Genomic DNA, 16111 nt, shown 5'->3' with positions numbered 1-16111 from the left:
CTCACAAACGCCTGAACCAAGCCTTACCTACCCCAGGAACCAGCCAAAGTGCCCGGGGTCTGCCGCCCGCAGGTGCACGGAGCGCCTTTCAAGGGTGACGGGAGTGAGGCCTAGCAGCATCGCCGGACGGGTTAGGCGGCCGATCCCCCGCTCTGTGCGACCTAGTGCCCTCCAAGCTTGCAACACAGCCCTGTCCCCCCCCCCTCTGGACCGGCGGGGGTTATCCCGGTCCGCACTAGCCTGTACCCGGCATCAAACGAAGCCACTCACTCTGACTAGCTGAGACACTGCCCCAGCAGAACTCCACAAAATGGAGGCCAGACTAGCCCTAAAAGGTGCTAACTCCCAGCAACCCGAGCCGGAGCCTCTAAACTCGGCACCGATCACCCACAGGAGGCTGGATGAAATCTTCACCCGCTTCTGGGACAGGTTGGAGGCATGACTAAACGCGCCAAAGCTCCAACATCAGGGGGGCGACCGGGAGGCTGAGGGCCGGATGGTGAGTGGGCCCCCTCCGATCACCCAAGCCCCCAAACCACACAAACCCCTCCACAAGAGATCATCTAGGCCAAGGGCCACCAGAGGCAGAATCCCGCGGCACCGTCCACACAGGCGGAGGATCATGCGCTTACCACCACAGCATCCTGCTTACCCCCCGGAGGGGAGGACTGGGACCCCAAGAGTCCCCAAGTCCGTGGCATGAAGGTGCCGGCCTATCAAGCGGCCTGGGGCTGGAGGGATACCCAACAGAGCCGTCAGAGCGCTGCAGCCACCGTCGTCCTCCACACACAGGACTCACGCTTCCCATCCTTGGGAATAGGCTGAACTCAAGCTTGCTGCTTAAAGCTGAAACGCCATTATGGGACTAAGCACGGACAACAGTCACCACTGCTGATCCCTGACACAACAGAGAACATAATGTAGTATACTCACATGTTTTTTGCCTATAACAGTTTCAGCTACCTTGACTGCACAAATTGTACACTGCTTGCCTATACCTTTATTTTCCCTTAATACCTGATGCGGTTTGTGGCAAGTTAAGCTTTTCTTAAATCTCATCAATTTTGTGTGCGCATCTAATATATAAAGTGGCAGTTCTAACGATTATTAGACTAATGAAAAAGTGCAGTTTGTCAACTAAACTTTTAATTTAGACCGACTAGTAAGATAGAGCACTGTATTACACTCATTTTTATGTTTTTATAATCTTATGCAGCACTCATTAGGCATGCGTTCAGATAGCCTGTTCTCAATTAATCTTACATTGACACATGTGTTTGCCTAATAATTTACTCGTTTAATATTTTACGCTTCAATATGCTGTTTATTAAGCCTGCATAAATAATTCATAATGTGCAACATATATCCTACCATTATAGCTGTCGTCCCTAGTGATGCAATATCTTGGATATACATACTTCAGCGCTACTAGACAAGACAAATGCACGTTCACTCTAGCATGCTAAACGCTTCTATCTTTCTGTTTAACCACCTGTATTGCTCATGTCATATATATATATATAAAAAAAATGTGCTGTCTACACTGCAAACTGTTATGAAAATGTGTGCAGAAGCTGTCGTGGCTCTGCGCGCCTGTTGTTAATCTGAGCACATGAAAAATAAAGAATTAAAAAAAATATATAGGAATCGTGGGAGTAGATTAATTTTTATGGAGGCTATTCGCCCCAGCCATGATATGGACATGGGGCCCCATGTTTGTAGATCTAGGTGTGCTTGACGGAGTTGTGAGGTGTAGTTCAGGGCGTATGTTTTGTTGAGGTCTGCGGGGAGGTGCGTTCCTAGGTAGTGAATGCTTTGCGAGTTGCATCTAAATGGGTGGGTCAATTTTATGTGTTCGAGGGTTGCTGCGGTATTCCTATTGGGAGGGCTTCCGTTTTTTCTAGGTTTAGTTTGTATCCCAATAGGGTTGCATATTTTTGTAGAAGTGTCAGTAAGGGTGGTAGGGATTGAGTAGGGTCCGTGATCGTGAGTAAGATATCGTCAGCATAGGCTGCTATTTAATATTCTTCATTCCTGACCTTGATACCTTGAATTTCTTGTTCCCTACGTATGTTTTGGAGGAGGGGTTCAAGTAAGTGGGGAGAGCGGGCAGCCCTGTCTCGTCCCATTTTTAATTGTGAATTCTGGGTGTTTGGTATGAGGAGTGTGGCCGTTGGTTGGGCATATAGGATCTGTAAGGCTTGAAGAATGGGTGATGGAAATTTGAATTTTTGGAGGGTGGCGAATAGGAATGGCCATAGTATTCGATCAAAGGCCTTTTCCGCGTCCATTGATAAAAGAAGGGTTGGGATTTTCCTACTTTGGGCTACCCATATTAGATCTATCATGCGTCTTGTGTTATCCCCTGCCTGTCTCGTGGGTATGAAGCCCACCTGGTCGGGCTGTATTAGCTTTGGGAGGAGGGGTTGTATTCGGTTAACTAAAGTTTTTGTAATTATCTTTGTGTCCACATTGATCGGTAGTGGCCTGGGTCGAGATGTGTTTTGTCGGGTTTTGGTATAAGGCAGATGTTTGTTCTGAGCATCTCCTTTTGGGAGGACCCCCTCTAGTAGTGAGTTCCCTAGAGCTGTGAGATGGGGTAGGAGAGCATTTGCGTATGTCTTATAGTATAGGCCTGTGAAGCCGTCTGGTCCGGGGCATTTGTTGGGTTTGATTGTTTTTAATGTATTGGCGATTTCTTCTGTCGTGAGAGGGGCTGACAGCATTGCTATTGCGGTGTCTGTTAGGGATGGGAAGGGGGTGTTTTGAAGGTATGGTTCGATATCTTGTTTTAGGGTTGGAGAGGGGTCCAGATAAATGGAGTTAACGAAGGTAACTATAACAATACATAGCAGTGTATCATATATGATTTGATGGCCTGTTGGTGGGTTTTTATTTGGGCTGATAGTGTTGGGGTGGGATGTTGCTTGTGTTGAGCATATAGGGTCCTAAGGGTAAGTAGATGGTCCTCGAGTTCCTTTAGTTTTAGTTTTTTGTGTTTTGTGGCTTCTGTGATTAGTTTGCCTCTTATGACGGCTTTGTGAGCCTCCCAGAGTGTTCCTATAGATGACAGTGAGTCTTTGTTTATATCGAAGTATTCTTTAAGTGCGTCTTGTATGGTTTGTTTTATCACAGGTGTGGCGAAAGTATTGCCCTTCTAGGAACTGATTTGGGCATAATTGATTTTTATATTGCTGGTTCTGGCTCTTTAATTCCCAGAGAAAGGATTTGTACTTTTAAACTGGCACTTCAGATGCAGTCGAAGTGCCGAAGTCGTCGAAGTGGCCGCTATTCGAAAACCGAACACGTGGCAGCGGCCATTTTAACTCATTCGAATGCGGTCAGCGGTGTGTGCAGCCAAATCTATGGAACTGTTTTCGGCTACCCAATTGCACGAACACTGCTGACCCGTACCTTCAACTCTACTTCGACACTGCGGCTGGAGACTAAGTCCCGTTTGAATATTCGAACGCTCGTTCGAATGGGACTTAGTCACTTTCTCAGTGTAAAATAGACCGACCACAGAGCCCAAATCCATGGAACTGTTTTGGGCATGAAAATGTGCTCGCGGTCGGTCATAAAGGGACCTCAACCTAACTTTTTAACCCCTGGACGGATTCATGTGATTTTTTACATATGTTGCTCCCCAAGTTATGCTGATTGCAGAAATATATGTTTTATTCGTATGTGATGTAAAATCAAGGAGTTATAAAAATGTATATAAAGTATGATTTTTCAGCTTGGAGATAATTGAGTAGAAACCGTAAGAAACTCGATTATCTCCCAAGCAGAGGGGAGGGAATATGTGGGTTGTAACCATTGTTTGATTGGCTAATGTATAATTGTCTGTGGGCGTCTCCCTTGCATGGGAGAATTGCATAAAAGCAGAGTGTGTGTCATTAAACCTGAGTTCTTCTTCACCCTCAATCTAGAGTCCTGTCTCTTATTGGGGGAATTGCTATATCACTACAAGGGATTGCTATGCTCTGCATGCTCCCTTGGATAATCACTTCTAAGCTCTTTTAAGAGTTTGTTCCTGTCTTGCTCTCGGAAGGATTCTATGGTGGTTATGGTGTCTGGCGTAGCGCTTGGAGCCCTTTGTAAGCGCTAGGAGCATCCTTCAACGGAGGTACCCAGTCGGGGTGCCAGGTGATCCGTTACAACAGGTTTGTGCAGTAAGGTGGGGTTTAGACGCCACGACCACGATCTTGCTGTCTGTGGGATTGATAGTGTGAGGGATATCTCCGCGTGGTCAAACCACGTGATTGTGCCTATCGTTGTCGTGATATCTTGGGTGAGGAGTGAGGGGGAGACCAGAAACAGGTCGATCCTTGAGTAGGAAAGATGGGGGTTGGAGTAGAAGGTAAAGTCTGCTATTGTGGGATTTTGTATCCTACAGACGTCATGGAGGCCTGATTGGAGTATAAAGGTCGAGAGTAGTTTAACATTGGCCGTCGTTTTGGGCATTGTTGTGGTATGTTGTGGATGGCGTTTTCGGTCCTGTTGGGGTGCTGGGACTGCATTGAAGTCCCCTCCGAGGATCATGTGGTGGGAGGGAAATAGCTTTAGGTGTGCCTGTAAGGCTGACCAGAAGGGTGGGTCTGGGGTAGTGGGAGCGTAGATAGTTGTTAGTGCGTATTTGTGTGGCCCGCTATTGTTAGGAATCTGCCCTGGGGGGCAGCGGTGGTTTGTTTAAAGCTAATGGGGCATGTATTGCGAATTAGTATCGCTAGTTTCTTTTTCCGTTTGGAGAGTTTGCAAGGTGGAATTCCTTATAGTGTCTGTTTTTAAGCGGGAACGGTCTTGCTGCATCAAAATTAGATTCTTGGAGGAGTATGATGTCAGCCTCTGTTCTGTTGGCCCATCGCATTAATTGATGGCGTTTAGCGGGGTTGTTTAAGCCCTTGCAGTTAAGGGAGATGCATCTCAGTTTTCTCATCTCTGGTGGTCCGTAAGAGTCGGGGCGTGGGTTTGGTAGTGAAGGGCTTGGGGTTGGAGTTTCCCCTTCTAGGTGCGCGGGTTTCCCTGGGGGTGAGGTTTTGGTGGATAGGGTGAGGGGTGGGTGGGGGGGTGTGGGTGTTTACCCTGGTCTTACTGTGAACTTGCCAGGTGTGGTTGGGGGTTGTGTGTGGTGCCTTTTAAGATTTAGGTGTGTGGGTTGTTTCCCTCGTGGGGAGAGTGTAGTTTGGGGTGAAGGAGAGAAAAGTATGGTTTTTCACATCTCCGTTTCTCCCCCCTCCCTGTGCACTGGGTGTGGTGTGTCACTCACGGTGTAATCGTTGTCTGTGTCTCTTGGTAGGTGGCTCTTGGGTTTGCGGTCTGAGGTGCGGTGGTCTGATGGGTGGTCCCTGTGGACTGGTGTTAGTGAGCGGTGTATATCCTTTGAAGAGGATTCAACTGGAAGAAACAATTCAACATATATACATAAACATTTCTAATACGTGGGGATTGCGCCCTTTCCCGGGCTTTAGCATCCCTTTGGGCCTATTAATGCAGTCAGTTATGCTTGCCAGTTATATACATATTTCAATACATTTCTTTCTTCCGCCCTACATGTTCCCTGTTACCGGTTGCAGGTGTTTTTTTTGTTTGCCTGTTTATCTGCCATGTCTTTCTTTCTCCCCCCCCCCTTTCAGTTTGTGCTTTCTCCTCCAATCACTGATCACTGTCCGATTTACGGTGTGTCCTCCCCTTTCTCCCTCTTTCTCCCCTATCTGTTTGAGGGGGGTAGGCCTGTTAGTTGCTTGCCGATTTTTTCAGCCACGTGGGTTTTAATGTCTGTTGTGGCCTCCCTTAGCATGGATTGAAGAGCCCCGATGGTGAGAGGGGCCGAGGGTGCTGGTGTACGAGCGCCCCCTTATGAGTCAGATCCCTGGTCTTCCTCGTGGTCAGATTGGGTAGGCCTTTGTGTCTTTCCTGGAGTGCAGAATAGCGTTGCTACCGATGACGGGAGCTCCTTTTTTTTTTTTCCACCTCCCATTGCTGTAGTCGTGAGGCTTGGTTTTGGTTTTCTTTTAGTGCTGTGTTTAGGGGTTTTGGAGCCGTGGGTGATGTGGATGATTGAGTGCTTAGGGGAGAGGGAGCTGCGGGATTACGCGTCCATCTTCTTCCGAGGTTAGGCTCCACCCCCCCCCCCAATAAAGTTTTTAACCCATTAAGGACCAAACTTCATGTGTCCTTAAGGGGTTAAAGGGCAAAATCTTCCAGGGGCCATAGTCGCAGGACAGGAGGCTGGCAATTAGTCCTCTCCAGGCACAAGTGGCGAAGGGCACTTCGTCACAGACATCAATGTTGAACTCTAGTGCATATTTGAGAATACAGCACTGACATCAGGTCCTGGCAGCTGAAGAGGTCCTTGTGAAAGAAGATGGCATCAGCTGTGATGGACAGGTTTAGTTAAGTAAAAATTCCTCTCTGCCAGTTTTTTCTTATCTGTCCCTGTTTTGTTTGTCCGTCCTCCCCCCAGACCCCCTCCCCCCCCCATATGACTTTCTACCTGTGTTCCATGCTGCACTCACCTCTGTACATGGGGGCTGCATGGTGGAATCATTTTTAAAACTATGCAGCATTTTTAAGAGCACAACACAATTTCTCCAATGTTTCCGTTTCTGCTCCTCCAATGCAATTTGTCTGGACTGAATTAGATTGTGTCAATTGTGAGACGTTCGCATATCATAAGAGTTAAAGGACCACTCTAGTGCCAGGAAAGCATACTCGTTTTCCTGGCACTAGAGTGCCCTGAGGGTGCCCCCACCCTCAGGGACCCCCTCCCGCCCGGCTCTGGAAAGAGGAAAAGGGGTAAAACTTACCTTTTTCCAGCGCTGGGCGGGGAGCTCTCCTCCTCCTCTCCGCCTCCGTTCCTCCCCGTCGGCTGAATGCGCACGCGCGGCAAGAGCTGCGCGCGCATTCAGCCGGTCACATAGGAAAGCATTCATAATGCTTTCCTATGGACGCTTGCGTGCTCTCACTGTGATTTTCACAGTGAGAATCACGCAAGCGCCTCTAGCGGCTGTCAGTGACACAGCCACTAGAGGAAATAGGGGAAGGCTTAACTAATTGATAAACATAGCAGTTTCTCTGAAACTGCTATGTTTATAAAACAATTAGTTAACCCTAGCTGGACCTGGCACCCAGACCACTTCATTAAGCTGAAGTGGTCTGGGTACCTAGAGTGGTCCTTTAACAAATTGACTTAGGGAGCAAATCGGGTCTTACCATTTAAGACATTAAATAACTAGATAATAAATATATATTAAAAAAATTATATATAATTGTATATATAATTATTTTTCTATATTTTTAAGTGTCCATCCCAAAAAAACATAGGCCAAGATAGTGGTCCTTTTATAAAATACTGGTGCTTATCTTTATGGATCCTGAAAGAGTTAATCCTCTGAAGTCCTTAAATATTTTGTGCTCCTGTGAAGGGCACTGGAGATGCTCCTTTTCCTGTGCCCTACAGGAGTTAATGTGATCTTGTTTCTATCATTGCATGCAGAGCATGTAAATCTTATTTTTACTCCACTGTAGCTCTGAGAGGGTTTTTTTACTAGTGGCGTTTAAAAGTGACACTTTCTTACTTTACCATGGGTAGTATTACCTAGCGTAATAGGGCTTCTTTTTAGCCCCTCAAATTGTGAAACCATTTAGTTTACTGTTCTGGACAGAACCTTGTACTAATTGGCATAACAATTCATAAATAACAATTTATGCTTTGCTGCCCTATCTGGCTCTAGTAAATTGAGCTATGACGTGCCTCAAGATGAACTGATAATTAATTGGAAATGATGAATGCTGATTTAATCCAGAGATATCGCATCGCAGATTAATTGATTCTTCTCTTGTTTAGCGATATTGTGTGCTGATCCTGGACAAATTAAGAATGCACATCGACAAGATGACAGTTCTGAACCCAAGTTTGCAATTGGCTCTACAGTAACCTACACATGTAAACAGGGGTGAGTAATATGCATGATGAGCTATAATGTAATGTTTCATTAGCGTATAATATTCCCGTACCAGGTTGTTTTCTTTCACCTGTGGACCTTCATGTGATTCCAAACAGAAGTGATGATCTTGAAATCGGGGCTCTGTGTTGGTCACACCATTAGATACACCATTAGTGTTTTTTAACCCTTGCTTGCACCCTTTGAATACCTTATACTATAGAATCCCAGAGCAATATTGTCAAGAATTAAATCGAAAAGTATGATTTAAAAAAAAATAAAAAATTGTTTAAAGGACCACTATAGTGCCAGGAAAACATACTCGTTTTCCTGGCACTATAGTGCCCTGAGGGTGCCCCCACCCTCAGTGTCCCTCTCCCGCCGGGCTCTGGACGGAGGAAGGGGTTAAAATCTTACCTTTCTCCAGCGCCGGGCATGGAGCTTTCCTCCTCCTTCCTCGCGACGTCATCGGCTGAATGCGCGGCAGCAGCCGCTCGCGCATTCAGCCAGTTCATAGGAAAGCATTTGCGTCTTCTCACTGTGATTTTCACAGTGAGGCGCACGCAAGTGCCTCTAGCGGCTGTCAATGAAACAGCCACTAGAGGCTGGATTAACCCTCAGTGTAAACATAGCAGTTTCTCTGAAACTATGTTTATAAAAAAAAAGGGGTTAACCCTAGCTGGACCTGGCACCCAGACCACTTCATTAAGCTGTGGTCTGGGTGCCTATAGTGGTCCTTTAATGCAGCTTGCATATACATTTTTTATATCCACTGGAGGCATTTGTTGAATTTGCTTACTGGCAAACCTCCTTTGCTTTCTCATGCTGTTGCTGATAATCTAAAGATTTTTCTGGTTTCACTCTTTAGTAGATTCTTTTTTCTTGTAGTCAACAAATGTTTCCAAGGTAGGGAAGTGGGATAAAGGAAAAGTTGAAGAGTATAATCATAAGCCCACTGTGCTGTCCTTTTATCTTTCAGTTACCAGATGTCATCACTATTCAACTCTAGGACTTGTCAGACTAATAAACAATGGAGCAATGAACCACCTGTTTGTATAGGTAATTTGCAGAATAAGAAATATATATTTATATTTTATTTATTTTTTACCTTTAAATACTCCTGAAGAATCCTGTATGGTTCTTGGGGTGTGCACAACCAGAATGAAAATCTAGAAACGTGTATATCCAAAGTCTTTGTTGTCAACTATATCTTCCTATTAGGCATCAATGGGTACATGAATTTCATCCATTTGTTATTAAGTTACTGTTACCATTTACCACTTTCTGCGGAATGTGTCCAGCGTTGTTCTGTGCATTGCCTGTGTGTACAAGTAATAGCTGTCTAGGAAGATTTGTAGGAAATAGATGCCATGAATAACGGTGAGGAAAAAAACTAAAACAACGGTGCTCTCCAGGCAAGAAAAATGAATTAAATAATGAAAGAAAATAAGACATAAAATTATACATATAAAAGTAATAAATACACTCACATTTTATGTACCTGCATTTGCTGGAAAGCACCAAGCTTTGTAGCTCCTGCAGTGAGCTGTTATATAATACACGAATATTTTATGTCCATTTGATATGCATACTCTCAAACATGACCAACAAGTGGTCTTGGGGAGCGCTTACCCGATCAGACTGTAGGTGGATTTTTTTTGTGTTTTTGTAAAAATTTATTTGTTTTTCTTTCCTAGGTGGAGCAATAAACTGCTCACAAATTCAGAATATTGCAAATGGATCACATAAACCAAAGAAGGACGAATATGAGCCTCCTGAGACTGTGCACTTTACATGTAATTCTGAGTTTGAACTAATTGGAGAAGAATCGATATTTTGCAAGGCCGATGGAACATGGAGTAATAACATCCCTCAGTGCAAAGGTTTGCAAGAAATACATTTACCTATCCAAGGGTGGGGACACATGTATTTTATAAAGGCATTGAATGGAAATTTCAGGGTAGATTGGGAGTTTATTTAGGAGTCTTGGTATCTGCATTGCTCTTTCAAAAGGTTGAGAAAATATGGACATGACCATATTCTGTATGTTATTGCTTATGGTTGCATCATGTATTCTGTGTCCTCTCACAGTACTTTTATAGCAATGTTAGACCTGTCTGGACTGTCTTCTCATGTCGAAAGTGCCGGCCAGTCTCCATTGTTGTCTACTGTAAATAGTTGCCCCCACATGCCTCAATGCTATTCATAAAACATTATTATCCATTAAAGGAAAGCTTTAGTGTTTGGAATACAAAGATGTATTCCTAACACTAAAGTGTTCCTCTGCCCCTGCTTGACTCTTAGCCTATCAATGGCGGCACCCTATACTTTCTGAAATTCAGAGGCGGATGCTGTCTGGGGGACCTGCAGATCGGCGCTGGAGGTACATTTTGGGATTAAAACATTAAAGAACGGTTTAACCCCTTTAAGTAAGAATGCGTCTGGGGGTCTCCTGGCCCCATAACTTCATTTAGATGAAGTTGTTATGGTTACCGGAGTGTGTTTAATACTAGATTTCAATCAATCAAATCAATTGATTTTCAATCAACATTTTAAATCAAAGTAGCCAAATGGAAAACATAGCTGACTCTGGATAATTAGTTGTCTTGGCCTAAAATGTAAAATTCACTTTGATTAACATTTAATTCCCAACAATTAGCATTTTAGTGAATAACCCTATCAGAGATTAAGGTTGACACCTACAAGTGTTTCTTTGTTTTTCATTTTCTGCTACTATTAAAGCGGCACTGTCATGCCGAACTTACCTTTCTTTAATCGATTCCTCTGCTCTCCCTCTCTCAGGATCTGTTCTTCATTTCTTCCTGTCTGCTCTAGTTTTCTTTAAAACATAAGACAAAGTAGTGACTATTTGTCTTATGGAGGTTTCCTACGCCTGACCATCTCTGACCAGCGGAGGAGGAAAGTGTGCTTCATTTCCGGTGGTCAGAGAAATTTTCCCACAATTCTAAGCTTTCCTCCATGTTCCTGCGATGCTTCCTGTCCGTATTCCCGAACGTCCTGTCCCTTAGAACGCCGGCAAAACTGACGAATTGCGTCCTAACAGATTGAGAACAGTTTCTCCATTCGTGTTAGGACGCAATTCGTGACCTTGTTCATATCGGAATTTCATTTAAATGAATGAAACTCCGATCCTATTCGTGCTTAGTAGATAACTCCCTAATTCCCACGTTATTAGGGAACTATCTACCAAAAGGCTGAAAGACCTAAATTGGTCTTTCAGCCACATTTACTAATACTAAGTAAAGATTACTTAGTATTAGTAAATTCTGCCCCTACTCGCTACATCGCGAGTAGGGGCATGTCTAGTAAACAGTGAGCAGCCAGTGGCTGCTCACTGTTAAAAAAACAAAAACAACAAAAACCCTAGTACCCCTAGGCCCTAAATAACAATAAGGAGGGGGGACCTATTGTCCTCCCCCCCCCGGCCCCCACCCCTGCGTGGTGGGTGGGGGCCATGAATAACAATAAGGGGGGGGCCTATTGTCGTCGTCCCCGGACCCCACCCCTGAGCGGTGGGTGGGGGCCCTAAAGGAAAATGAGGGGGGGCTATTGTCCTCCCCCCAGGCCCCCACCCCTGAGCAGCGGGTGGGGGTCCTAAGGTAAAATAAAAGGGGGGCCTATAGTCCTCCCCCGGCCCCCACCCCTGAGTAGCGGCCCTAAATGAAAATGCCCCCCCAAGGTGACTAGGAGTCCCCAAGCCCCTAGTCACCCCCCCCCCCCCACCCAAATAAAAAATAATCTCCTACCTACCCCCCTCACCCTAAAAATAGTGAGGGGGGGAATAAAAGAACTGACTACCTGTAAAAAAAAGAAAACTTACCATTTGATGTCGTTGTTTTTCTAAAATCTTTACCCGGCGAGGGCACGGCGCAGAATCAGCTCCGCAGGGCAAAGAAAGGCTTATAAAGCCTTGCACCACCGTGCAATTAGGCTAAGAACACTCTGATTGGTTGGTTTAAGCTAATTAGAGTGCTCTGTGTCATTTTATACCGCATGGGAAAGTTCTTTGGAAATTTCCCACGCTGTGTAAAATGACACAGAGCACTCTGATTGGATGGATTTCAAGCCATCCAATTAGAGTATTCTAAACCTAATTGCAGGGCGGGGCAAGGCTTTATAAGTCTTTCCCTGCCCTGCGGAGCTCAGTCTGCGCCGTGCCCTCGCCACTCAGGGGTGGGGGCTGGGGTGGAGGACAATAGGTCCCCCCCACTTATTGTTATTTGGGGGATGACTAAGGGGTCATATGAAGTGGAGTCGGGAGGGGGGTTAAAAAAAAAAAAAAAAACGGGATTCGGCCATGACAGTGCCGCTCTAAGGAAATTCTACACAAATATTTGATATCCTATTTATGGTTTTATACAGTTGTCAGCTTTACAGCGGATAAACTTTTGTGTTTGTGTGTGTATATGTTTGCATCAGTGTAAGTATTTGTTCTCTATAATTGGATTACTTTTAATATTTAGTATTTTTAGATTAACGCTTAAAATAATTTAATCTTACGAAAAATATTCTAATTTTCTAAATATTTTGATATTTTTTAATATATTTAATATTTTATTTTTTATATATGTGTATTTTAATATGATCAAAAAGTCATTTTAAAAGTTTATCCAAAAATATGAAATAATTTGGAATGCTTATTCAACAATATTAAAGGGACACTATAGTCACCAAAACAACTTTAGCTTAATGAAGCAGTTTTGGCGTATAGATCACGCACCTGCAGTCTCACTGCACAATCTCATCTGACAATTAGGAGTTAACCCCTTAAAGACGGAGGGCGTGCTATGCCATCCTTGGGAACCGACTCTTAACAACGGCAGGCGGCATAGCACGTCCCCGCCGTCCTATGTACTTACCCGCTCGCCGCGATCCCACCTGCTGCAGTTCTGGCCCTCCTGGGCCATGTGATCGCGAGGACCTCACGATCACATGGACGGAATAGCCGTCCACTGCAGTGCCAGCAGGGGATTACAGGTAGTCCCCCTGCTGCCTGAAAAAAAACACAGTTTAAAAAACAAAAAAAAACAATATATACTTAGATCGTATATATATATATATATATATATATATATATATATATATATACATACATATATGATCTAAGTGTGTGTGTGTGCGTGTATATATATACATACATACTGTCGGTGTATTTTAATATATATATAATTATATATATTAATCTCAAAATATACGTAGAATATGATAAAATTATATATAATATAAATAAATATGTAAATATGTTAAAAAATAAAATGTGTCATTTCGTTCTAACTGTATATTGATATTAATATATATATTGATAGCAGAATACACGTAGAACAAAATAATATATATATCTATATGCATAAGTATATACGTATATATCACTATATATACCTATATATAAATAAAAATTATTTTAAAAAATTATATATATACCGTTAATGTGCACATTACCTAGTTAATCTGCAGATTAACTGATTTGCTCCATTAAAGTGCGAAATCAAGAGTTTGCTTCCGTATAGTTAAAGTGCAAAATGTTTATTTCTTTCCCTCTGTAAAAGAGGAATTATTTATTACAAAAAACAACCTTGCAGAACCTGTTTCACCCTTTCAGTGCAAAAGTTTGTTTCTTTCCCTCGGTAAAGAGGAAATTATTTATTACAAAACGTCCTCGCAGCAGAACCTGTTTCACCCTTTCAGTGCAGTCTCTGCAGAGTCGTTCACTTCTCGTCTAAAGGCAGAAAGATTCTGTGTGAACCTGTCTCGATTCTTTTGTGAGCAAGTTCCTTTCAATGCCCTCCACCATCAAATTCTCAAAGCATAGATGCATGGCTTGTTGCTTCTCAGAGGGGCTGGCTACTAACAATGCTGCTCCGTAAGTCCGAGAAATACTTCTCTCATTAGGGAGAATGAGACCAAGGAGAGGTCTACTCATGGACCACTGATTCCGACAGTCTTCAAATATATGATGATATTGAGAACAGTGGAGAGCATCTGCTGGGATCATTTCAGGGTGTTGCTGCATAATGTGCAGGAAGCGCTCGCTCTCTTGTGGTGGTGGGGGCTCCTCGTTTCTTACCAGTTTGGGTTAACTGTTTGAAGAGGTATGTGGACTAGACAAGAACAGCAGCCTATGCACACCATGGAGTCCTCCAGAGCTGTGAGCCCCTCAGAGATGGAGGACAGAATTATTTTTTTTGCACTTTATCGAGTGCCTAGTAGGTAATGTGCAGATTATCTAGGTAATTTGCAGATTACCTAGGTAATGTGAGAAATATTTGAGAAATTAAATCATTTTCTGCACTTTAACTGATCGCCCTAGTTAATCTGCAGATTAACTAGGTAATGTGCACGTTAACTGATTTCTGCACTTTAAATGTAACATATATATATGTTACCGCTAAAGTGCGAAATCCGTTAATGTGCACATCACCTAGCTAATCTCCAGATTAACTGATTTGCTCCGCTAATGTGCGGAATCAAGAGTTTTCCGCACTTTACCTAGATAATGTGCACATTAACGGCTTCCATATCGTTAAAGTGCAAAAGTTGTTTGTTTCTCTCATCATTTTTGGTTTAACTGAGAGAAACAGGCGAAACCAAAATGAGAGAAAAGTTTCATGCAGCAACAAAATCACAAATTGTCCGGATTGACTATCAAAGGAGCATATTCCTCTCATTTTTCTCTGCATCTGGTGAGACAGTCCCATAACTGTTCTTCTATCTTTCTCCATCTCCACCCCCCACCCCCCACCCCCCATGTCACAATTCACCAGAGAAATATCCCTACAGAGCAATGGAGGGTGTTACAGCCCATGTGAGCAATGCTTCCATCTCTCCCAATTTTAGACATTGCAATGTCCATAATAATGCAGTCATTTGAAGCTACTCAAGACCAGATTTATATTTGTTTTATATCAGGACATCTTCAGGCAGACAATCCTCCCTTATCTTTTATTCTCCTTATTGTAAGTAACCCTTTCCTGTGCCAAGTTCGCTGTTAATCCTATTAACTCAGGTAGCTATCCACCCCATTAAATTACTGTCATTTCTTCTTAGATATCGACAAATAAATAAATAACTGGATTCGTGATTGTATTAAGTTGATTTTTGCACTTTAACGAATGCCTAGTAGGTAATGTGCAGATTATCTAGGTAATTTGCAGATTACCTAGGTAATGTGAGAAATATTTGAGAAATGAAACAATTTTCGGCACTTTAACCTAGATAATGTGCAAAATAACTGATTTCTGCACTTTAACGGTTATGTATATATATATATATATATATATTATAATAATTCTACATATATATTTATGTAATAATTTTACATAATTAGGTCATTTTATTATTTACAATTTGTGGGACCTGCCTGACAACCCAGGCCGAAAGTCCAGGGAATTTAATTTGCTAGCACTATATTTAACCCTGTAACTTTCCAGGACACCATAAAACCTGTAGATGGGGGGTACTGTTTTAGTTGGCAGACTTTGCTCAACACAAATATTAGTGTTTCAAAACAGTAAAATGTATTACAATTATGATATCGTCGGTGAAAGTGAAATTTTTTGCATTTTTCACACACAAATGGCACTTACACTGACGATATAACTGTTGTGATACATTTTACTGTTTTGAAACACTAATATTTGTGTTCAGTGAAGTCTCCCTATTATAACCGTACCCCTCATGTACAGGTTTTATGGTGTTTTGTAAAGTTACAGAGTCAAATATAATGCATGCGTTTCAGTTTTTTTACATTGAAATTCGCCAGATTGGTTACGCTGCCTTTGAGACCATAGGGTAGCCCAGGAATGAAAATTACCCCCATGATGGCATACCATTTGCAATAGTAGACAACCCAAGGTATTGCAAATGGGGTATGTCCAGTCTTTTTTAGAAGCCACTTAGTCACAAACACTGGCCAAAATTGGCGATCAAATTACTTTTTTGCATTTTTCACACACAAACAAATATTAACACTAACTTTGGCCAGTGTTTGTGACTAAGTGGCTACTAGAAAAGACTGGACATACCCCATTTTCAATACCTTGGGTTGTCTACTATTGCAAATAGTATGCCATCATGGGGATAATTCTCTATCCTGGACTACCATGCTGTCTCAAAGGCAACATAACCAATCTAGCAAATTTCAATGT

At 43.0% G+C, this 16111-nt stretch overlaps 1 protein-coding gene across 2 annotated transcripts in view; it reads left to right on the top strand.

Annotated features, from left to right (window-relative positions):
- Positions 1 to 16111, top strand: part of LOC134608294 (tigger transposable element-derived protein 1-like) — a 151367-nt gene that overhangs the window by 122954 nt on the left and 12302 nt on the right. For both annotated transcript variants that reach the window (XM_063451005.1, XM_063450997.1), the window contains exons 10-12: positions 7850 to 7958; positions 8926 to 9005; positions 9644 to 9829. In XM_063451005.1, coding sequence (XP_063307075.1) covers positions 7850 to 7958; positions 8926 to 9005; positions 9644 to 9829 — 375 coding nt within the window. The remainder of the gene's footprint in view (positions 1 to 7849; positions 7959 to 8925; positions 9006 to 9643; positions 9830 to 16111) is intronic.

This window comes from Pelobates fuscus, chromosome 1 (assembly GCF_036172605.1).
Source record: "Pelobates fuscus isolate aPelFus1 chromosome 1, aPelFus1.pri, whole genome shotgun sequence".
Taxonomy (NCBI): Eukaryota; Metazoa; Chordata; class Amphibia; order Anura; family Pelobatidae; genus Pelobates; species Pelobates fuscus.
This window is presented reverse-complemented; position numbering and strand designations above follow the sequence as displayed.